Source organism: Haliotis rufescens, unplaced genomic scaffold (genome assembly GCF_023055435.1).
Source record: "Haliotis rufescens isolate VD_foot unplaced genomic scaffold, xgHalRufe1.0.p SCAF_6, whole genome shotgun sequence".
NCBI lineage: Eukaryota > Metazoa > Mollusca > Gastropoda > Lepetellida > Haliotidae > Haliotis > Haliotis rufescens.
In genome coordinates this window covers 31564424-31587952 of record NW_025964334.1, presented here as the reverse complement: position 1 = coordinate 31587952, position 23529 = coordinate 31564424, and the positions used below count along the sequence as shown (strand labels likewise).

The window sequence follows — 23529 nt, the reverse complement described above, 5'->3', positions numbered from 1 at the left end:
GAATGCTGTTAAAAGCGGTGATCAACCCAACTCACTCACTGACTTTTAAATGTAACCATATGCTAAAAGTGACGTTTTCTTCTTGATCGTTTATTTCCACATACACGTACGGTCGCTTACTGATGATTTTGTCACTGCTTGGCCAGCAAAGGCCGTTGAAGTTGAGGTCGTATTCCAGCATAATCCAGGTGGTCTGTAAAATAATCAAGTCTGGACAAGATACAGTGATTAATATTGATAGCAACGGCCCTGATATGCAATTAATCAAGTTATCCGATCAGTATTGTCACCTCTTTTGACAAGCCTTGGTTGCTCCTGGGAACTTAGAATCAGGATAAGTAAGTCCTTTAACTTTAATGAAAGCCGCTGTTGATACGTTGACTGTGTCAACGTATGATCATACCGAATAATAATATCGTTCAAGAGTCTATAATATTCTTAATAAGTAGGACTAAGAACCTACGAACATAGTTATAGGGTCGTCCCACATTGTATGTTAATATATGAGACACGGTATACCTGAGTGAATATGTGCCAGTAGGATACACACGACTAAGCCATTCTGGGCACTTTTTCATTCACTGATCCTGGCAACATAATATTATGGTTATTGAGCTCAGCTGGAGTTCTTTAGATTGCCACAGCAGGGATGTAACTATATATATAACCGTCTTAACCAAACAGGTGAAAACATCTAGGAGAGCTCCATCAGACAAAGAGTTAGGACCTCAAACGGCCTGGTGTCAGTTTAACTTCTAGAAATTGTAAAAAATTAATTTCGCGCAAGAGAGATTGCCTGTTAGGCACGGCATTTATTGATGATAAAACACGAGTCAATAGATATATTATGGGTTGCTTGAATGACCTGATTCAAACTTTAAGCATGGGTTTGTTCGTTTTATATCTGAACCTTATCATTCAGTGTCCCTCGTTATATATCGGACTACAATATCATTTAAGTAGTTTAAACTTGTAACAAACGTACACTTTTCTAAACTGCATTTTATCCTAAAACTCGATTCCATTAAAACTTATTCTTATACATAGAGCAAACTCAGCTGTTCACAAATTAAAACTGTTTATTATTGACAATGTGATTTGAAACTAGATAATAGTAATAATATTCATAAACTGTAATGTTCATATGCGTGATCGATAATAAACTGAGAGGCAAAATCGTTTTGGGGGTCTTTTGTTTAATTTAAAACTAAAAGAACTGTTGTTAGTTTTGATTACGTCTATTTAGCCATCATTCATTCCCGCAACAGTTTGTAGAAAAGTATTATGTGGCTTTGTAATAGTGTGTAAAATAGATTTGTTCAATGAAGAGTGAGGTAAGAAATGAATTTGCACCCACATGACCCCTACCATGTGTGAATGTTGTACATGTGTGCAGGAAAAAGCAAATTTAATGATTTTCAAAGATAAGTTGTCTAAGATATTCATCAGCAGTTATGTATATTGCGATATATATATTGTTGATTTTTATAAGTTTTAAATCAAATTATATTTTTTTAAATAAAACCATGTAAAATTATTCTTTGAGTGCTGACTAAACGCCAGGTCAGGTAACTCTTTTGGTATAATATCGCTAAGAACTGAAAATCAAACACATGATAAAATTCAGCTGAGTATAGTTTTATTTTGCTCCTCCTCTATATACTGGTATTCAGCGTGTACACTCACCAGTTAGAATCATGGTGGGTTCGAATCCCTGTTCGTCCCGATCATGTTTCTCGGTTTGTCAGTACCATACTCGTGCTCGTGGTTTACATCAAAGAGGTAAATGTCTGAGACCTGCATCACTTCGGGCTTTCCTCCCACATTAAGCTGACACGCCGTGATATAACTGGAATACTGCTTAAAGTGGCAACTCACTCATCTTAACTGGTAACAAGATATTTGTGGTGTGAGCGGTCAACTTCTTCATTGCAATTGTTACGACGTTCCTGTGAAGATTTGAAAGTAAAATAAGATAAAAGCTGCTTTCTTTCACTTAAATAAGTGACACGATAGTGCGTCTGGGCAACTGTAGGACGTTTCTGTACATAGTTTTACAACTTTATCTAGAAGATGATGAACTGACCAAAACATCTGTTCATACATGTATATATTAATAAGCAGTTGTAGCAGAGTTGGCTACACACTTATGATAGTAATTGACACCAGTGCGTATTCCAGACAAACTATTGCTCTACCTAGTTCATGATACTTGTATATTTGCTTGACAAATGGTATAGTCCACATTCACATACTGAAATGTCGCAATTGTTGTAATGAATACGTTGGTGTTCAAACGCCATCTTGCATCTGTTACATAGACAAGCTTAAATTGAAACGTACACATATTTATTTCCTGTTTTAAGCATCCATCACATGGTCCACACGTTGTGATTGAGTGCTATGTGACAATAAGAAATTATTGATTCTATTGATACCAGAAATGGGCTTCACACATTGTACCCATGTGGAGAATCGAACCGGGGTCTTCGGCGTGACGAGCGAACGCTTTAACCACTAGGCTACACCACCCTAGAAACATCTAAAGAGGTATGTTGGTTACAAAGAGATGTTTACTATGTTAACTGTTATTTGCGTTTCTTTTGTCGCTGAGTGCACATGCTAATAAATAGGGCGAAGCAGATTTGCTATATACTGTTCAGAACGCAAACGCAACCAAAGGGAGCAAACTCTTATTATGTAATCCTCACAAAATACGTCAGCAGCTGAACAACGCTGATTGGTTGGATCGCCGAGTCGACTATCTGTCTGTGTGTCTGCACCTAATGGTTTCAGTTCTGGTGCGTATTTCTTATAAAGGTATTGTTTTCATAATATGTACTTATGAACCAGGATTTATATAATATTATATATAATCCTATTATTTCAAATATGTACGTAACAGTGATGAAATGTATATAAACAAGTTCGTGCTGGTAGGACCCGTGAAGATTCCGGAGTAGAATAGGTCTTCAGCAACCCATACTTGCCGTAAAAGGCGACTAACGGGATCGGGTGGTCAGGCTCTCTGACTTAGTTGATGCATGTCATCGATCCCAATTGCGTGGATAGATGTTCATGCTGTCAATCATTGGATTGTCTGGTCCAGACTCGATTTTTTACAGACCGCCGTCATATAGCTGGAATATTGCTGAGTGCGGCGTTAAACAACAAACGAACCAACCAACCATCGTGCTGGTAGCTTGCTCGCCAACACACTGAGAGTAACGGTAAGAAAAATATGGTCTTTTTACGTGTACAATGTCCGTATATATGATGTGTCCTTAATTAGAAGGAAAGGAAACTCTTCTAAAGCTATTGGTTACTGTGAACTATTTGTTTCAAAGGGAAGTTATATCGTTTATTTTTAACACGTGTCCATCCTGTTCGGAAGTTATAACCGAGCTAATCGGCTCAAATAACCCCCTTGTTGCCCAGTGTAGTAGCCCAATCACTTTTATAAAACTACAAGTTTATTACCCACGACATGCTTAAATACCACCAGGTCCCTGGTTGAAAATATAAATTGTACCTGCATGAGTTACTCTGTGAGAAAAACAGTTTCACTTCCTTGTGCATTTCGTAGGCGAGACATTGTGAATGTACATCGGTGTTGATTTGAGTACATACACCCGACCTGTGACACGCTTTCTATGTGTCATCGTGCCCCGATTTCCTTCCTTGTTACTCATGTCAGTTGCATACATTATTTTTATATAACTGACAAAACCCTATCCCTGTTCACAAATGCTCCGTGTTGAAGTTTAAATGAGCCTTGTCTTCATTTGCAAAACGTGCTATTAGTTTAGTTACTAAGGTGAAGGCTATGTTACAAGACTCGTCTCAGTATCAAAAAAGGCATTTAATCATATTTTGTCATTAAATCTCGAAACTCCTTTCGGGAGGGTCGTAAAAGGGTGACAAAAATTATGTCCTATGCAATGTTTGTGACGGGTGTCATCGGTTGGGGAAGGATGGTATTTGATAGTGTTTTGTAAACACATGCTCATAGTCGGAATCATACAATGGACAATGGAGATTTCTCATGAATATGGAATGTTTGTGTTTTTATTATTATTGTTGTTATTGTTATTGTCATTGTTATTTACAGATTAAAATAAAAAATGCAGCAAAGAGGGTTTGGATGATCCTGGCACAGTCAGCTGCTGGTTAGGCTCGTCATCAGCTCAGGGCCCTTGCTCCCTCTACATGCAGTCCAAACAGAAAGGATGTATTCCTGGCAACAAATCCGGATACTCTCCAAATGTCAGTCAACGGATTGGGAGGTACCGAACCGAAGGCACCGAGAACAATGGGGAGTCGGACAACTTGGTCCTTGGGAGGTACCGAACCGAAGGCACCGAGAACAATGGGGAGTCTGACAACTTGGTACTTGGGATGCAAGCGTGACATTTCGAAAGCAAGGTCCGCATATTTAGTTTCAAAAGGGACAGAAAGTTCAATGATATAAATGATTTCATTGGATTTATAAAAAAAGGATAAGATCAGGTTTGTTGGCCTGGATAGGTCTGAGGCTGTATACGAGCCTAGTCCAAAGAAGTTTGTATTTATCATTTTCCATAACACCCTCTACATATTCGGGGTCGTACCATGGATGGAAGTAGGCACTTCTATCAGCTTCAAAACTTCTACTGTCACAAGGAGTATACTAATGAGGTATCTATTTATTATACGTAATCGTAACCACATTTCTTCGAGATATTGCGGGGCGTAAATGTGTGCATATATCAAATATATAAACCTCAATTACTGTGTTATGTATTATTTCAGTGGATGGTAATACCGATGGACATCATGCAGGTGTCGTAGATGAATAGCTGATCTACCTGTGATGATCTACATGTGACGACAACAGCAATACAACAAAGACTCACCCGCCTACCTCTGTGGAATTATCTAAACAGTTTCAATGAGGTACGGCGTTATGACATGCTATTTTGAATATGTTATAAATCATTCACCTACCCTATATGTATTTCTAACGGTTATTGGGCAGGGATGGCCCATTCGACTAAGGCATTAAGCAAACTTGAAATGAACAAAGTAATTGCCATCAATGCATATGTATACAGTAGTATAGTAGGATTCTATTTCTTTAAAAACATCATTTATGAAATGGTTTAACTGTTTTTATACAGAAATGGACGTCCATGAGTGATGAGAACTACCAGAAACTCAACTTATATCATGGCGTGTCAGCTTCATGTGGGTGAAAAGTGATGTAGGTGCTTGACGTGATCACTTTGGTGAAACTGACGATCAAGTTACAGATGACAAACCTGGGAACATTATCAAAGTTATCCAGGATTCGAACCCACGATCATAGATTTCTGTCACGCGTAAGGTATTCAACTCTACTCAACGCCTTAGACGACTGTGCCACCCGTGCCTTTTCAGAGGGAAGCGAGAGTTAGAGCAGTATGACCGATAATAAACACTGTCAGTGGGCGTTTATAAAGACATACGTCTTCCACTTTTTATTTGTTTGTGAAATAAGACAAGCTGGTGCTGAACGTGTTTGAGGTATTTAAATGAACTGCAATAATTAAAAGCAACAGTAAAATATATGTTGTATAATTATTAATTAAGTAAATAAATAGAAATTCATATGCATTCTCGTTAACTCAATTGCTCGAGTTAGATGGCTTTTTATGAAAATAATTAAGGATTATTTTTTAAATGTATGGCATTCGAAAGTGGAAGAAGTCTTAGTTATTAGTTTGTTTCTTATTCACTATCTCAAGTCTTTGAATTGACCTGGAAATAAAAAGAAATCTTGTCAGTCTTTTTACAATTGTTATTTCTTTGAAAGGTACAGCCATTGTGTTCCCGTGTAACCTTATACAGGGGAGATAACCGTATAAAGGGGCTGAAGGTGCTGAAGTGGATCTTCCTTAACGTTGTGGAGCAACTTCGATATAAAGTGAAACGTTTTCAGTCATTTTCATATCATTTTAGCGAATTAGAGACAACATTATACAGGGGAGATAACCGGTTAAGAAGACAACTCCAGGAAACTGAAATCTGATACAGGTGTCATTGATATTTGGCAAGTATACAACATTGAAGCTTACTTATTTGGAAAAAAGCAAGCGATCTGCGTAGGTCACATATAGGGACAACATCTAGATCAGATGAATTTTATATTGAACGTCAATGCCTTGGGGAAATCATATTCGTATCTCTGTCAAATGAGACTAAACAAAAAAAATACTGTTAATCTGTGTATCAAGGAATTGCAGGTACTTGAGAGGCAGTGTTTTCCCCGATATTGATCTTCAACTGGGACCATGGTCTTAAAACACGAGATACACTTGCGATTGGGAAGGCCCGAATCAATTTCACAAAACTCCTTGGCGTCAATATGAGAATGTGTGAGTGAGTTGGGTACAACGCTGTTTTGAACAGTATTTCAGTTACATGATGGTGCGTCAGCTTGATGTTGGAGGTAAACCCAAAGAGTAACATGTCTTAAACGTTTATCACTTTTGTGAAACCAGCGAGCATTGTTCTGTCAAACCTAGAAACACAGTCAAATCTACAATCATAGGTCACTGGCACGACTAAATGATTAAACTCTGCACAGCTATTTGCAACCTCTTACACGACGTTACCACTCATGACACCGTTGAACGAATAAATATTTGAAGCTGTGATTTTCATTAAAATAGGGACAGTTGCGTCCCTTTGGTGTGCCAGGTTAATCGAATCGTGGTTCGAATCTCGGATCCGTCCTGTTGCTGTTTATTGTTTGTCGGCATCATATCCGATATCGTGACTTTCACCAAAGTTGAAAAATGCCTAAAATTTGCATAATTTGCTGTCTTCTCACATTAAGTTGAAAAGCTTAGATGTAACCGAAATATTGTGCAAGCCACTCACAAAACTACTCACCCTATGCGTGATGTATCGAATATGTACCGACACGCAAATGAGTTCCCGGACATAGATCTTCCTTTAGAAATTGGCAGAGATTAATATTTAAAACGAGCAATATGTTATTGAGTCCTAGCCCTAATTAATTGTCTACCTCCGTGGAATTACGGGTCAAGGATAGGTCTCTTGAAGGTTGGAATGGCAATATGCCACTTGGTTTATTGTATCATCGTGCCCTCACAGCGCGGCTGCTTTGTGCCTGTTCCAGAATCAATTATTTACAGACCGGAGACGGCGTTATTTAACATTCATTCAGTTTAATTGTCCATCGGAATTGCAAAACAAAGTGACCAAACCCAGTTTTATAATAATTATCATATCCTAACTCAGCTAAAATAGGATTGTGTGTTTATATGATTATATTTGATAAAAACATATTAAGATTTATGTATGTTTGCGTGTCGTCTTTAGTTTACCTAACAATAGGACGTTACGCTTCCCAAAACTATCTTCTTTTGTTTTCCAATTGTAAAATCAGAAGCATGGAGACAGAGAGGGTACATGGAACCGTATTCCCCTTGTGATATGTCCACATAATATATAGTATAATGCTCAATCACGTTAACTACCCGTCCCAAGACTACCTGTGTAGTGAGTATGGCTCCACGTCGATGGAAGCAATATTCAAGTAATATTAAGGTAGTGGACCCCAGAAATAGCCTTTACATATTGTACTTAGCTGTCTGTATTCAGCACTGAATTCACAAGCTTAAAAATACGTTTATTATCAATGGTTACATACAACAATTGCATACTAGTATGTTATCTTGACCTATAAGTTGTTTTTGTAAACCGTAAACCGGGCGTTAAGGAATTATTATTAAAGAACTGGGACAGTGAGGCCTGTCATCATCGAGTATGCAAGATCGGTATGGTTTAAGCGCTTCTCACGGGCCAAGCACTCGAATAGTCCTGGTGACGGGTGGAGCACTTTCATCTTCATGTTCATCGCACATACACTGTATGCTTTAAATCGATAACACACTTAACGGAGACTAATATATGTTCGTGATTATTCCAACAAGTTTATTGTTTTGCACTTGCCATCACGGGCTACCGAGGCTGTTACGGTTGTTTATTAATTACCTGAAGCAATGTCAATAATAAATGACTCAATATCGGGAAATATCTGCAGTACAACACCGCCAATCCAGACCGTTAAAAGTCGCCTGAATCGCCTGCATTAATCGGGTTCTTGTTAATGCTGCCCTATACATATGCATACTGACGTTCCCAAGAATCCCACGGAATACCAGGTTTACGGAGTATCGGTGATTTACTGTATTGATAAGCCAAAATAAGGCACTGAGATGGTCGAGACCCCCGAAACACAGCGAAGTGTAAACTTGCAAGTGAAAAGCAATACATTAACTCTATACAAAACTCTTTCAATCAATGTAAACGCAATGATCCTTAAAGGGTGAAAATTTATTATTTATATGATGCATTTTGTGACTAAGACGATGGTCATGGGGTCCCAGTTGTCCCTTTACAGTACCAGAACTAGTTGATGGAAGATGTTAATTCCAGGTCCCTGTATCGTGTTCCGTATTTTATCGGCACCATAACCATGCTTGTGGTTTTCACTAAAGTGGCTATGGCCTGCATTCCTTCAGGCTTTCTTTCCAAATTCTTGTCGTGATATAGCTGAATAACTGTTCAAATCGGCGTTTAACCCAATTTTTAACTCATTACAATACACGTGTAAAGTTCTTCTCTTTTTTTCAATAATAATGATAATATTTATGACACAACTTTAAATTGTACATTGTGGTTGGCAAGTCTCTGCCAGTCAAATAACTATATTCATAAAACTGAATGAGCCTCTTATTGCATATATCCATATTGGATTATACAACAGAATTCTGGTGGAATCATTGAGATCTACAAATCTATTTTGAATGACACGAGAAATATATTACATTTACAGATTAATGTGTTTCATCATTTTGGAAACCCATTTTGAGTATTCATATTTAAATTATGATTGTTTAAAGTCAGACATCCTTTAGATAACCCATCAGCAAACAGCTATTGCACTTTTAAGAATCTAGAAATATAATTGTCATAATGTGATTCATATTTTATAACACGCGTTCGTTGTATGAGTGTACGAGTGTTGAAACAATCTCAGACAACAAGAGAGTTAGAAAACTGAATTCTGTTTCGACTTTAGAGAGGTTAACTGCTATAGAGACTACGAGGTTATGTTGCTTGAAACTTGTTTATATGTTGAAATATGTCGTCTTCTATTCCTTCGTCTGGTCCAATCTGTTATGAATTACCATGTATTTGCTTGCAGAACATTGTACTTGGACATGGTTGAAGTAAATATTCTCTTGGGCGGATCGAAGGTCTTTAATTAACATAAGATTGCTCCGATATTTAGAATACAACCATCATGCTATACACCATAAAAGGTTTCCCCGCCCTTTCACTGGTAACTTAACAGCGTTGTTGTAAAACACCCACTTCGAGTTCATTGGTCCGGGCACATCCAAGTGACAAAAGGGTCGGTGTCGTCAGCGGTGTAGCCATGTTTAGTTCATGTCGCCAAGGATACAGGGCGTATGGTGCAGCATCAGCTGTACTGACCATGGAGTAAGTTGCTACAACACTACAGGCAGCTATGGTAACAGTTGACATATAAGAGAAGACGTTGTTGTAGGTGTGGTATATTTGCGGGTTAATTTGGATCAGAACGGAAGATCTCAACATGGCTCGTTTTCATCCAATGCTCGCTGTTACAGGTAAGATTATCTTATATAGATATGTCTACACAAAGAACAAATACAAGGATCTTGGAGCTCTGTGTTGTGATATTCATGTGTCAGTGCTCGGTTTGTGTGTTCGACCAAGATTCCTGTGCTTGACTATCACATTCGATAATATGTCAGTCATGGTAATTTTTGTCATTGGATGAACTAAGTTCTGTTCTCTGAACTAATGCTTTTCCATCTTGACCACATTTACACCCACCGATGATTTGTGCACAGCTTATTTAATTAATTATCCCTTACTTTTGTGATAGAGATTCCTTCATTGCATATTAATACGCCAAGCATTTGGTAAGGCTCCAGCTTAAAATCCCTTTTTCCGTCTTTACATGGCATGGGAATCGCTTCTTTGCCTGAACAAACTAAGGGTACATGTATCTGCTTGAACCCCCATACGCTTGGCATTCAACATATATGCATTAAATGTCACGTTCGGGTCAGGAACGAGTAATTTTTGTAGCAAAAGATAATGTATGATAAGCGTCTCTTCTCACCAGTGATGGACAATACTGGTCAATTGTTAACGCCAAGGAGAGATGAGGCCAAGAATCCATGAAACAGTTGTTTTATTACATTCACGTTTTTCACAGTAAAATTAAAACAATATAGATACAAAAATATGGAAGACAATTGTCTCTAGGTTATCTGTTGACCACGGCTCTACTTCAGCCATTACAATGTATTGTCTCGAGGCTGAAATGACGTTACACCAAGGCCCACTCTTCGACATAAGCTGTGAACTTCATGAGCCTGTTTCTTCAGTGTACACGTTTTTCAGAACAAACAATGACACTATTCTACTGGAACGGTCACTGCATGTTTTGCAAGTTTTCAAAACCGTATTTGTTTCAAAGCATTTCGCCTACAACGTTTGAGTTGTCTCACTTTGTTATCTGATGTGTTTTCGAACAGATTTGTAACTTACACAAATACTCTTTAGATGTTCATCAATTAATCATTGACACTAGCTATATCCCATGCTTTTAGCAGAGATTTATTATGCTCATAGTGTTGTCGCTGTTATTTATTGGCTTTAGCTTAATTCAATGTATTGACTATGGAATGTTTAACTGATCGCTCTTAGTATTGTAAATATTTTTAATTGATCTGAACACCTTACTGTCCTAACACCGTAATGCGATGCCAAGCTCTCACATGTCATAAGTGAATGTTCATTACATTACTTACCAAACAACTACCTTCGTAATTGATCACCGGGAAAAAAAGTAACTGTGCTCCACATAAAGTGATGTAAATGTTTTGTTATTCAAAAGAGCAACATAATATTTGGTAATTCGTCTGTTCCATGTTTTATCATAACAAACCCATTGACAGAGTGACACGCCCTGAAAGATGGGTGGTGTAACAACTCAATGAACAATGTCAGTATGTGGCTATTTGCGTTGATACTGGCGAGGCAGAGGTGGCACATTGAGAACACCAGATGATTGTTAACAGCCTGTGGGGTGTTTTTTTTCCAAATGTCAACCAGATTAGCCCGACTAAGCTAACGTTACCGGCTGGTTCAAGTCATGTCGAAGGCGTCGTTCTTCATCCCAGACATGTTCTATGGAAGAGCCGGCCATGACAGTACAGCAATGCTGCCTCAAAAAATATGTTGCAAAACGTGCAACACGTGACCGAGCATTACTTTGCTGCAACTTGACGCTACGTCCCTGCATTTGTACAAAGGGTAGAACGTGTTCTTAAATGATGTCGTCCCGGTAGCGTGAGCTATTCAAATTGCCAATAACAATGATGAGTTGTGTTCTCCCATGAGTTGTGATGTCGCCCCAAACATTACTACTCTCCAACCGACGACGTTGAGAAACGCAAGCGTAGCTAAAACGTTCACCTTGACGTCTTTAGACCCGTGCACGACCACCAGAGCTGTCCAGATGAAACCTAGACTCACCTGTGAACAGTATACTGTCCCAGTGTTGTCTTCTGAACCTCAGATGTTGTCTACACCTAGCTAGCAGTGCCTGACGGTGAGGTGGAAGCAACATTGGGCGTATCAATGGACGTCGGGGCCTGATGGTGTGCTCGATGTGGCAGTTCGGTATCGATTCCATAGATGCTCCAACCGAATATGGTTGTTTTGTTGTCGTGACGCCACACGTTGACGACAGAGTGTTGCCCTGCTGGAGATGTCGTCCCCAAATATATGCTATTGTGTTTCGATGAATATATAAATGTCGAGCAACTTCCTTTTGCACAATTCCTGTTTGCAACAGAACCACGGCGCGCTTATTTTGATTTTGAGTAAGCCTTGGCATTACATACGCGTTATTTAAGGTTAAAGAAAGATGTTTTTTGCAAGCACCTGGTAGCTAAACAGTCATTGTGAGGTGTTCACATTAAAAAAACGTGTTTGAGTATCAAACACGTAAACATCCAAATTGTACGCCGTGCAGTAGCATGCTCGTGCAAATTGCAAATCAAGACCTATAAGTTCAGAAAATGTCTTCATGCATATGTATTGAAAGTTTTATTTTTTTAATTTCAGAATAAATGTATTTTCATTGAACTTTACATACGGTGGCCCATAAGGGACATGAAGTCTGTTTTTCCATATTTTGATATTTCACTTACATTTATCGTAACCTTTTGCAAATTAACACGATTTGTCTTACAAATATGTGATAAATCATGTGTAAAGAAGATATTGAATCGCTGAAAAACGGAACGAAAATGTCAAAAACTAAAATGAAAATGTCAAAAACACAAAACGAAAATGTCAAAAACTAAAATGAAAATTCAGAAAACTATTTCCACCGTGGTGTAAATAGTTTTCACCTCGGTGTAAATATTATCACCGCGGTGGGAATATTATCACCGCGGTGGAAATAGTTTCCACCACGGTGAAAAAAAAAAGCCACTTAAAAGTACATTTTCTATGTTTTCGGATGTTTTTATACATGATTTATCACGTATTTGTATGGCAGATTGTGTCAATTTGCAAAAGGTTAAGATAAAAGTAAGTTAAACATCAAAATATTGAAAAACAGACTCCATGTCCCTTATGGGCCACCGTATTTACATGAATCACATTTTCTTCTTTCCGTTGCAGTGTGTAGCAATGGGACCCTTGGCGGACATGTCATCTCAAATTTGTGTGTATTGTCAAACAGAATGATGTGTCATAGTAATTGAATGCATTTTCGTTTCCAGGTATTATGTTATACATAGCCCTAGGCGAAGGTGCTATTACTGACTGTGTCGACGCCAGCAGCTGTAACGGACACGGCACATGCCCCAGTCCGTGTTCAGCTCCGTGTTCGTGCACAGATGGCTACGGTGGTCACGACTGCACTATCCGTGAGTGTTCATTAACATCGGTGCAAAACACACAAGCAACGTTATCAAATCTTAGAAATAAGGGAAATACAATGAAACCTCGTGACCTCGAAATCTTGAGTCCACGAACTTATCTCGAGCTTGCGCTAGTTCGAAACAAGCAGGATGAACATATCAGACCATTCTGCCGGCATAGTTTTAAATGATGAGTGACTTCAAGGTCTCACTTTCAAACATATTTGAAATGTGGTCAAACGTCGACTTCCAAGGTTATATAATGACGTACATGCACGCGCGCGCGTGTGTGTGCGTGCGTGCGTGCGTGTGTGTTTTAGTGCTACTCCGGACAAATGCCGATTTTAAAGTCATATTCCACTGAAGTACTATGCTACAGTGTAACATAGATACCCATGCCGAACGTCAGGCAGGGTAACAACAAGTACCGTCTTTTAACATATTTTGGTATGACGCGGCCAGGGGATCGAACCACGCAGCCTTGCTCTCTGGACAGATTCTCTATCCACTGGAGCACGAGGAGGTCTACATTTGTTTGCAATCATAGCCAACCGACTTTATGTAAATAACAATCAAGTAACGCTGTTGAAGGTTTCATCAGATGGGTTATCGGAAATTATAGACTTAACCATCACAAGCGACAAACAAGTTATTAGTGTAATCTGGATATGATTTAGTGAGTTTGGTTTAACGCCGCTTTTAATTGAATTTCCGTTCAATCTCAGAATGTCCACTTCATTCAGGTCTTCTTTGAACATTCTTTGAATACAGAAGATGGGAACATCATTGATTCTGAAGATATCAATCTTGTTGATCCATTAAATAAAACTTTAATGCTGTTTGCTTCTGTTACAGCACCCATTTGCACTGCAGCTGGAAGTGAGTGTGGTGCCAACGGTGCTTGTACAACATCGTCAAGTCCCTATGTATGTACCTGCTCGAACGGATACTCTGGCCCAACGTGTACCGTAGGTGAGAAAACAGGCATTTTGTTCAACCTTGAGTGGATGGGATTGACGTCATTTAAAGCAGTATTTCAGGAAAAGGATCAACTTGGACGAATCTTAGATTCTATCTTACAACTAACGGCTCTGACATACCTAACGGTCTAACGGGTTTTTGCAGCATGACGTTGCCAGATTGTATAACCTAGTTTACGTCATGAACCATCTATGAGCCTTGATGTCACCAACTGCTTTCTTACAGCCCCCATCTGCACTGCTACCGGAAATCAATGTGGGACTAATGGCGCCTGCACAACATCCGCCACTCCATACGTCTGTACCTGCTCCAACGGATACACAGGGGCATTGTGTACCACAGGTGAGGTGTCAACACCTTAACGAAACCACTTATTCTTAGGTAAAAGCCGCATGTTTCTAATAATTATTATCTATGCATATTTTTAGAGAACAGTCAAAAGTCGTATCACTTGCTATTGATTGAGAGTACAAGATAATACGACTTATATGCAATTGATGTCGAAGTTTGAATGAAAACAGCTCCATCGTCACATGTATAGTACATAAATACATCTCTCACTGTCACTCATTTCATACACTTAAAAACATAGAGCTTTACACGGAGATTTTGTCACTAACTTTTGTAGCGATAGCGATGTTAACTTTGTATCAAAAACTATATATCTCTCTTTCAAATTTACAGCTCCGATCTGTACCGCTGCCGGAAGCCAGTGTGGTACTAATGGCGCCTGCACAACATCCGCCACTCCATACGTCTGTACCTGCTCAAACGGATACTCAGGGTCAACGTGTACCGTAGGTAAGGAGACAATTCGTCTCAATGGGATCGATACTAATTGGGATCCCATGTGTGAATTGGAATGTAATAGTTATTGATTCCTCAAAGAGTGACGTTTGAATGACGACGTGAATAGGAGTGTATGATCAAAACTGATTATCATATCCTTCTTACATCGATAACAAATCCTCTAATAGTCGTTGACGAACACATATATTGTGTATTTTTACAGCCCCGATCTGCACTGCTGCCGGAAGCCAGTGTGGTACTAATGGCGCCTGCACAACATCCGCCACTCCATACGTCTGTACCTGCTCGAACGGATACTCAGGGTCAACGTGTACCATAGGTAAGGAGACTATACGTCCGCTCTCTTGAAATCAATTGACAGCGTGCATTTCAGGGGTGCAATGATATGTTATGGATCTCGCCACAAGCGACGTTTCAATGATGACACGGAAACGTATGTCTAATGTTGCAGACAAGAACATATATCACATTTTTAACATCGATAACAACTCCTCTTATAGTCGTTGGTGAATACATATTTTGTGTATATTTACAGCCCCCATCTGCACTGCTGCCGGAAGCCAGTGCGGTACCCATGGCAGCTGTACAACATCCGCCTCTCCATACGTTTGTACCTGCACTGACGGATACACTGGGTCATTGTGTACCACAGGTAAGGAGACAACTCTTTCACTCGAATTGGCATCAAAAGACTGACTGTGGCAATCATTCAGTGCAGTGAACTTTGAACCTTTTCTGAAAAGGGTGTCGCGGCTTGATTTACCCGTGCTGGCGGTGATACCGGGATACTGTCTTCTGCATGTACAGTCATCCGAGTCGGGTTAAGTAAAGTGTGGTGGATTTTCTTTTAATGCCTGAAAAGGTGTTATTTGAATGGCGACATTAATAGGAGGTTGCTGCCACGATGTCACCTTTTGAACATAACATGCTGTTTTCTCTATGAAGTTTGATCTAAAGCTTCTCCAATTGCCTTTACAGCCCCGATCTGCACTGCTGCCGGAAGCGAGTGTGGTACTAATGGCGCCTGCACAACATCCGCCACTCCATACGTCTGTACCTGCTCCAACGGATACTCAGGGTCAACGTGTACCATAGGTATTGTTGCGATACATCCACTCTTAATGAGATCTACTCAATTGTCAATTCACACAGCAAAGTTTGAAAGACAATATGAATATAAGAGATTCTGTCCCAATTGCTATGTAACGATGAATTCACCAACAATGCATATCGTTATCTACAGCTATTCTGATTATACTTACAGCCCCCATCTGCACTGCTGCCGGAAGCCAGTGCGGTACCCATGGCAGCTGTACAACATCCGCCTCTCCATACGTTTGTACCTGCACTGACGGATACACTGGGTCATTGTGTACCACAGGTAAGGAGACAATTCGTTCACTCGAATTGGCATCAAATGGCTGACTGTGGATAGGTCACTGTTATGCATTGTAGTGAACGTGGAACCTTTTCTGAAGGAAAATATCCATTCAAGCGCCACGCCACGTGTACACTGTACACTCACTGTATGGCGATCACACATTCCTCTTTCATCATGTATACAAGAGTCATCGGGAACTGAAGTCGACATTAATTAATGCCAGAAAAGGTGATGTTTGACTGGCGACATCAATAGGAGGTCGCTGCCACGATGCCATCCTTTTAACATCACATGCTGTTGTCTCGAGCGATTTTTTATCTGAAGCTGTTCAATTGCCTTCACAGCTCCGATCTGTACTGCTGCCGGAAGCGAGTGTGGTACTAATGGCGCCTGCACAACATCCGCCACTCCATACGTCTGTACCTGCTCGAACGGATACACAGGGGCATTGTGTACCACAGGTAAGGAGACAATACGTATCAATGGGATCAATACTGGAGGGGATCCCGTGTGTGTATTTGAATGTTATAGTTATTGATGCCTAAAAGGGTGACGTTTGAGTGACGACGTGAATACGAGTGTCAGTTTTAGAACTGATTATATCATCCTTTTTACATCTATAACAAGTCCTCTAATGGTCGTTGGTGAATACACACATATATCGCATCACCTATTCTACGCCATGAACCATCTATGAGCCTTGATATCACCTAATTCTTTCTTTCAGCCCCCATCTGCACTGCTGCCGGAAGCCAGTGTGGAACTAATGGAGCCTGCACAACATCCGCCACTCCATACGTCTGTACCTGCTCCAACGGATACTCAGGGCCAACGTGTGCCATAGGTATTTTTGTGATACATCCAATCTCAATGGGAACGTATGTCGATATCAGTATGTCAGTTCACCCAGCAAAATTTAAAAAAGCAATATGATCATTAGAGATAATGTCACATTCGATACAATAGATTCACCGGCAATACATAGCACTATCTACAGCTTTTCTCCTTAATTTTCAACCCCGATTTGCACTACTGCCGGAAGCCAGTGTGGTTACAAAGACAGTGTGGCTTTATGAATTGTAAGCTCCTTATTCTTTCAGTGCCTCGTTTCGGTTCAAATTCGGGTACCTTTATCAAGCAAATAACTTGATAAAAATACCAGCATATATTCGGCGTATTGAAAGAATATACATGTTGAAATCTATGTCAGCTCTGTTTTAATTTTGTAGACATAGAGTAGTGCAGACATTTTCCTTTGCCATTAGCTGTTTTTTATATCCATGAAGTGTATATATAAAAATGCAATTGCACTGTTCATATTGTATGAAGTGTATATTTATAAAATGCAATTGCACTGTCCAAGAATGTATACCGAGCACGTCTAGTGTCACTTTTCCTACCACATAAAGCTGACCCGCCCTTATATGACCCATGCCCTGAAAGTCGAAAGTGTTATTAAACCAATTAGTTATTGATGTAGGCCAATACGAAAAGGACTTAAACTAAGTGTCACAAGCAAAGCAAATCTGTTCCCGTATTGATTCTGGTCAGGAATAGCTCATTAGTTCATGGTCCTTCAATTCTATGTGCTCAGATGCTTCAAAGAAAGTACAACATGATAAATAAAAACATTATCTTAAAATTTACTTTAAATTTTAAAAATGCAAACGTTTAAAATTGATAAGAATATATTACAAGTACTTCAAAAGTGGCAAAATGTTTTAGATTTAGGTTGTTTTCTCCAAACATATTCCAACAGTATAATAGCTTATTTTGTAGACGTTTAAATATTACATCAAACATTTTTTGGTCTCAAAATGAGATTGTTCTACTTTCACTTCAGCACCAGTCTGCACAGCTGCAGGAAACCAGTGCGGGACCAAGGGAGGCTGTAACACTTGCACGAGCACCTACAGCTGTCAGTGTTATTCTGGCTATGGCGGAACCACGTGTGCTACAGGTAAGGTGGAACTTGTGCAGAATATTATAAAAAGTGAGACAGACAGAAAAGACTGGGACTGTACATTGAACATGACGAATGCACCTAAATGTAAATGAAGGTACCTTCGGTTCTATCCGTGAATATCATACATACATTCAACTCAATATTTCAACAGAATAATTGCAATCAGCTTTATTTTGGAACAGAACAAAAGACGCTCAAGGTTTTTCTTGAACCACCCGACTACTTGTGCCCCTCAGAATAAAAAAACTGAAGTTTATATTACAACAAAACAAAAGAAACTCAAGCCTATATTGCAACAGATCAAAAACATTCAGCATTGTATTCGAACAGAACAAAAAACACTTAAGTTTATATTTGAACATACAAAAGACTCAAGTGTATATTGAACAGAACAATATACATTCAAGTTTATATTTGAACAGAACAAATGCAATCAGCTTTATTTTTCAATCAGAACAAAAGACACTCAAGTTTCTTTTTGAACCGCCCGACTACCTTTGCCCCTGACATGCTAAAGTCAGTTTTAAAAGTATCTTATGTTGTATAACTTTTAAGACATACTTTTCAGAAAAAAAATGTGTAAACCAAATAATACAAGCTGCCTACGAAACATCAACATATCTATAAGAAAGAAAGAATTACGAAGAATTTGTAGGCGTTGACGATTGTCACCATGATGTATCTGCAAATTCAATCAGTGATCACTACTTTCCAGCTCCCCCGTGCACTGCCCGAGGAAGTGAGTGTAAGAACGGAGGATCGTGCGACATATCCACATTCCCCTACACGTGTACCTGCCCCTCGGGCCTCACTGGAGCCACTTGTCGTAAGTCATTTGCAACGTGTTACACACAATCCAAACTCAATATAAACCACCAATGCTATAGAATAACGAAAGAGATTCCAAAATAGAGGTGAAAAGCGTGTGAAGGGATCACTGAAAATCAGTGATGACGCCATTTGATCGGGACAAAGTTAAGCACGTCCTTCTCTACCGGTAGCACCGCCACTCACGCTTGTTTGTTTTTCATGTAATTGAAAATTAAAAGAACTGTTGATAAATTTGATAATGTCCGTTTAACCATCACTGATCCCACCACCAGTTTGTAAAAAGTAATCTGTGGCTGGGTAATGTTTGGTAAAATAAATTGGTTCAATGAAGACTTGGGTAAGAAATGAATTTTCAACCACATTTATAACAATTGAAATGGTGCAAATCTTTGTTTTTTATTGACTTTCAAAGATAAGATGTCTAATATCCCACCAGCAGTTGTGTATATTAAGAAAACTAGTTTTAAATCAAATTATATTTTAAAAAATAAACCCATGTGAAAGTACTCGTTGAGACCTGACTAAGCGCCAGTACAGTTCATTTGGGGATCTACTGTCGCTAACCTAAGATATTTTCCACTGAAAATCAAACATATAATATAATCAGTGACCTGAGAGGTATAGTTTCAGTTCATATACAGGGCAAAAGCCTAGGACTTATGTTGTCACAATACCAAGAAATACAATAAATAGTTCCATAATCCTCTAGCCCCTCAGACGAAACAGACTGTGATTAAATGCATATCATTTGAGGGATACTTAAACCACGCCTTTTCTACGTCTCTTTCAGAGGGAGCTGGCAGTCAGGTGACCTTCTTCGTGGCCACGCTCATCGTCTCAGCATTGTCGAGTCTGTTCTTCATGCAATATTGATCGTCGAATGGTTTACATACGGTAATGGTAATTTACCATCTACGTTGACGAACTATCTCTGAAAATATCCATTGCATGGTATATGTTTGTCTACTTCAAAGACCGTGCTAATGACCACCAAACCAGATCCAAATAATGCTAGTGGATGCATAATATGACGTGAAACATTTACCTGTGTCACTGACTTGCTTCGTGTAACCATAGCAACCCTTGGAATTGGTGAAATGGTGTTTCTGCCCTAATTCCGTCCTGATTAATATGAAAGAAACTGCTGTCTTACTTGATCTCCTCCCTTGTGCAATACCTTGATGACGTGTAGAGTTACTGATGTAAGTCGGTTGTTCCACTGAAATAAAAGGTACGGTTCAAGACCAAATGCATATGTGTGGTGTGTTCTTTTCATATTACTCTTAAAGCCGCTTTCAATAGTACATCAGTGTGCACTTAAAATCGGAAGAAGGTCCAAAAGCTTTCGTGAAAACCCACAAGTGCGATAAAGCAAGAATCATTTTCGGGCCGAATCAGGGATTCGAACTCACGTTCAGAGGATTCTGGCATGTCAAGTGGACGTGAATCTGGCATTCGAACCGACATACATAGGATACGGGGATGATTGATCGCGAATATGGGATTTGAACCCACATATATAGGAATAAGGCATGTCGAGTGGACGTAAATCTATGATTCGGACCAACGTTCATGGGATTCGGGCATGCCTAGTGGACGCAAATCTGAGATTCGAACCAACATTCATTGGATATCGAGTGGACGCGAATCTGGAATTCGAACCCACGTTCAAAGGATTCGGGCATGTCAAGTGGACGCGAAACTGGGATTCGAACCCACGTTCATAGGATTCGGATATGCCTAGTGGACGCGAATCTGCGATTCTAACCCACGATCAGAGGATCCCGCTATTAAATACTTTCTTCTGGCTAGATCACGGAACGATGGTTTCACAGAAGTTGTAACGATCCACGACGTTCGCTTGTTCCACGTCTACGACCAGCTTCCTTTTCGCGTGAAGCTGGCATGCCGTGACTTAACTGAAGTACTGTTCAAAGTGGTATTACAACAAGGTCTAACTCACGCACTTCTTTGCAACATTAAATCTTATTTATACGTCATACCCTCAAAAAGTACTAATTAAGCTGACGTCATAGTGAGTGAGTGAGTGAGTATGGTTTTACGCCGCTTTTAGCAATATTCCAGCATTTTCACGGCGGGGGACACCAGAAATGGGCTTCACATATTGTACCCATGTCGGGAATCGAACCCGGGTCTTCGGCGTGACGAGCTAACGCTTTAACCACTAGGCTACCCGACCGCCCCACTTCTGACGTCATAAAGATAGCATAAAAAGTAGTTGGTCATGACAAAAATGTCTCGAAATCCTTCATACTGTTGAAGCCACATGGGTGGTCAAGTGTTCGAAAGCGAGCATTTTGCTGTGAAGAGTTGCGTCACTTAGAGGTCATGATACTGGGTTTGAATCTCAGATCCCTGATAATGTTTCTAGGCTTGTCAGCATGTAAACGTCAATATCTAATTCATAATAAATTTTATATATGAATAAATATAACCGATATAATCCTTTCCATAATACAAGAACTATCTGCTAAAAGCAGTGTCCATTGTATGATTTCGATCATATTATAAGCATGTCTTTCCGAATCACTATCAATTAGTGATGATACGAGGTGTCCGCGAAATGGTGAGTCACTGCAAATAACAAATGGCCTAGTGTATGCATCTACAAGTATTATTTGAAACTGCTCGACATTGTAAATATATTATTGACATTGACTGGGGGTTCTGCTACAAAAAAGGAACGGCGCAAAACGAAGTTGCCCGACATTTTAATGTTCACACATTATCATCTCTTGGGAGACGTTATCCAAGGCAGGGCAACTCTCATGATTTGCTGCGGGCCGATCGTCAACGTGTGCCTTCACGTCAACAAGACAACCATATTGGGTTGGTGCATGCTCGGAATCGATACCAAACTGTCACAACAACAGCTCGGGCAATTCCTGGGTTGAGACCAATTTGTGGCTGAAACGTAGGCAGCCAGTTGAGGAAGCACAACATCCGGCCCGACGTTTAGCGATATGCACAGTTTTCCTTCCACGTCATCGTCAGGCACGGCTAGCTTGGTGTAGACAGCATCTGAGGTTCAGAAGACAACGCTGAGACAGCATACTGTTCACAGATGAGTCCAGGTTTTCATCTGGACAGCACTGGTGGTCGTGTAAGAGTCCACATGCGTCTATGGGAATGTCTTAGCTACGCTTGCGTTCCTCAACGTCGTCCGTTTGGGAGTGGAAGTGTAATGGGTGGCATCAAAACTCATGGGAGAGCACAACTCATCATGTTGTTTGGCAATTTGAATGGCGTATGCTACCGGTACGACATCGTTCGAGGGGTAGAATAGGTCTTCATGGGATCAGCAACCCACACTTGCCGTAAAAGGCGACTATGCTTGTCGTAAGAGGCAACTTACGGGATCGGGTGGTCAGGCTCGCTGACTTGGTTGATGCATGTCATCGATCCCAATTGCGTGGATCGATGCTCATGATGTCAATCACTGGATTGTAAATCAATCAATCAAACAACAGTATTTTTTTTATTTACTCAATCAAACAATTAAATAAAACAACTCAATCAAACACTTTAATAAAACAACTCAATCAATCAACCAATAAATTAACTCAAACAATCTATCAATCAAACAATTAATCGTTCTTTCTAAATGCAAGAAAATGGAAATCGAGTGACGAATGCTTGACTCACTGTAAGTCTTTGTACGCCGTTGTATCGTTGCTAGTGGTACCAGTTACCAGTTTGGGCTAGACGAAGCATTGACGAAGCAAAGAGTTTAATCAGACGTCTTCTTGAGGGAGGAGATCCCTGGCGATAAGAATCATGGCATTGCATACCAGGCCAGCAGTTAGACGTATCAACGTATAATCGTAAATTCTCCTCAGCGTAATATATATCTTGCACGTGTGTAAACAGGGTGTGTTTGGTAACTTGAGTAGGAAGCACAAGTGCACGAATGGATGTTATTTCAGATGACTGGTGGCCGTGTTTGTTTTCATCATTCGCCAACACACACACACACACACACACACACACACACACACACACACACATTTTGAGTTACCAATCCCTGAATTGAGAAGACTTGCGTTACGAAGCTCCTTCAAGTCGTTATCAATATCCGTAAATGTCTGTGATGTTGTTACCCATACAAAGCCGAATATACAACAAATGTTATAATTGGGTTAACACTTTCTTAGTAAAGTACAGATGCCCGTCCGGGATTTGAACCTACACTATGAGTGAGGCATCCAATCACTAGCACACAGAGTCAGCGATCTAACCCAGCCACCGATGCTTCCACCAAAAAGTCAGACAACTGTTAGTCAAGATCACGTACCCCTCTGACAAGTGAAAAATGGCACGGCTCCTATGGCCGAAAGCTTCGAACACAAATGTAACAATTGTTATATTTGGATAACACTTTTCTCAGTAAAGTACAGATTCTCGTACTTTTTAAGGTTGAGATAACAGACGTTGATGGTTGATTATCAGTGGACAAATTAAGGCCAAAACCTTACTTATGAATAATTGGT

The 23529-nt window shown here is 39.8% G+C and overlaps 1 protein-coding gene and 1 long non-coding RNA gene across 8 annotated transcripts; both read left to right on the top strand.

Annotated features, from left to right (window-relative positions):
* Positions 1-2682: 2682 nt before the first annotated feature.
* On the top strand, positions 2683-5806 carry LOC124119162. Of its 2 annotated transcripts, none has more exons than XR_006858589.2 (4): positions 2683-2801; positions 4112-4425; positions 4792-4935; positions 5160-5806. It is a non-coding gene; the product is annotated as an uncharacterized LOC124119162 (long non-coding RNA). The 2 variants fall into 2 exon arrangements; XR_006858588.2 differs by having other exon boundaries at positions 2683-2820.
* Positions 5807-9505: 3699 nt separating this feature from the next.
* On the top strand, positions 9506-20267 carry LOC124119158 (fibropellin-1-like). Of its 6 annotated transcripts, XM_046481572.2 has the most exons (14): positions 9507-9707; positions 12909-13055; positions 13905-14021; positions 14256-14372; positions 14715-14831; positions 15043-15159; positions 15376-15492; positions 15819-15935; positions 16105-16221; positions 16566-16682; positions 16949-17065; positions 18065-18181; positions 18903-19013; positions 19809-20267. In XM_046481572.2, exons 1-14 carry the CDS (start codon positions 9674-9676, stop codon positions 19889-19891), a joined length of 1545 nt encoding a protein of 514 aa, XP_046337528.1. In that variant the 5' UTR covers positions 9507-9673; the 3' UTR covers positions 19892-20267. The 6 variants fall into 6 exon arrangements, with proteins under 6 accessions (XP_046337530.1, XP_046337533.1, XP_046337528.1 ...); XM_046481574.2 differs by lacking the exon at positions 15376-15492 and having other exon boundaries at positions 9506-9707; XM_046481573.2 differs by lacking the exon at positions 14715-14831.
* Positions 20268-23529: the final 3262 nt, after the last annotated feature.